The sequence below is a fragment of the Mandrillus leucophaeus genome, unplaced genomic scaffold, assembly GCF_000951045.1.
Source record: "Mandrillus leucophaeus isolate KB7577 unplaced genomic scaffold, Mleu.le_1.0 Scaffold350, whole genome shotgun sequence".
Taxonomy (NCBI): domain Eukaryota; kingdom Metazoa; phylum Chordata; class Mammalia; order Primates; family Cercopithecidae; genus Mandrillus; species Mandrillus leucophaeus.
The window spans coordinates 1,319,844-1,321,438 of NW_012103699.1; the positions used below are offsets into that span (position 1 = coordinate 1,319,844).

The 1,595-nt window shown below is 44.3% G+C and overlaps 1 protein-coding gene across 1 annotated transcript in view; it reads left to right on the forward strand.

Annotated features, from left to right (window-relative positions):
* The window catches only part of TARBP1 (TAR (HIV-1) RNA binding protein 1), a 117,833-nt gene that overhangs the window by 23,150 nt on the left and 93,088 nt on the right, over positions 1-1,595 (forward strand). Inside the window, 1 exon segment of the mRNA XM_011989377.1 lies at positions 4-134. Coding sequence (XP_011844767.1) covers positions 4-134 — 131 coding nt within the window.

Sequence of the window (1,595 nt, forward strand, 5' to 3'; positions counted from 1 at the left end):
GAGGACCGTGCAGGCGGGGCTGGGCCAGGCGGACGCCCTGACGCGCAAGCGAGCGCGCTACCTACTGCAGAGGGCGGTAGAGGTGTCGGCGGAGCTGGGGACCGACTGCACCTGCGGGCCCCAGGAAGGAAACGGTACCTGCCTCTGACCCCCAGCCCAGTGCTACCTACTTGGCTGCCCCGGAGGGGAGCCTTCATGCTTCTGAAAACTAGCTTACCGGGGTCGCCACTCCGATCCATGCAGAATTTGGTTATTCCGGGTTGTTCCCCTAAAGCCTGAAAACCTTTGGAACCCCCTCTCGAGGGTGTTCTCTGAAGTCACAAATCACTGCAGTTGGGAACGTTCTGACCCAGAGCAGGTGGAATACAGCACCCGTGGAATAGTTTAGGAAGATGATGGAGCCCGTGTAAGATTTTACAGACCCAAATCTAGCACTATATCGTGGTAGATTTATCCCAATAGGAACGGTTGATAGATCTATCAAGTTGAAAGAAAAATTATTTATTATTTATCTGTACTGACCAGTGGATTGAGTCTTGAGTGTTAGAATTAAGCGTCCTAGAGGCCATCACACTCTTTTGAAATTTCTCCTGGTAATTAGGAACAGGATTTACTAATATTTGTTAAACATGTTTCTTAAGTCGACCTTTTGAGTGTATTTTTGCCATTAATTTAATAGAATGAATCAGATTTTATTTTTTGATTTTCTGAGCTGTGCTCCCTGCTGTGTGCAAGAGTAATGAAACAGCAAGGCCTCCCTTCAAGTTGGTATGTTACTGTTGATTGGTTTGACTTCAGTTATGTTAAATTTGCGTTTAAACTATCAAACCACAAAGTAGGTTGACTCAAAATTGTCTCAATAGAATATTTCTACTTTTTCAACGGTAGCTGACCATTTATTAGAGGTAAAGGATTTTTGTTTGGCTGAAGTTGTGAGGTTATATTTTCAAGTAATTTTAAAACATTAGATGGATGTGATCATCCCTGAGAGTTTTCACTGGGAAATATTTTAAAAATCATCAAAAGTTAAACATTCATTTATTTGTATGAGTCAGTTATTTTGCAGTTTTTTTTTTTTTTTGATGGAGTTTCACTCTTGTCACCCACGCGGGAATGCAGTGGCACAATATCGGCTCTCTGCAACCTCTGTCTCCTGGATTCAAGTGATTCTCCTGCCTCAGCCTCCTGAGTAGCTGGGATTACAGGCACACGCCACCATGCCCGGCTAAGTTTTTGTATTTTTAGTAGAGACAGGGTTTCAGCATGTTGGGCAGGCTGGTCTCGAACTCCTGACCTCAAATGATCCACCCACCTCGGCTTCCCAAAGTGCTGGGATTACAGGCGTGAGCCACTGCGCCTGGCCAAAATCCCAATTCTTAAGGGGCACATAAGTAGTTGCAGAAACTACATCTCCATCCATTCATACAACCATAATTTACTGAATACCTACTATGTGCTAGACTTCGGGAGTACAGAGATTCTACAGGCAGTACACTGGACGTGGCAATTGTATATTTTTCTTCCTTGATGTTTTGGAGGTATTGCAGAAAAGTGCACAGCCTTTGAGTCAGACAGCTCTGCTGCTTTTTTCATCC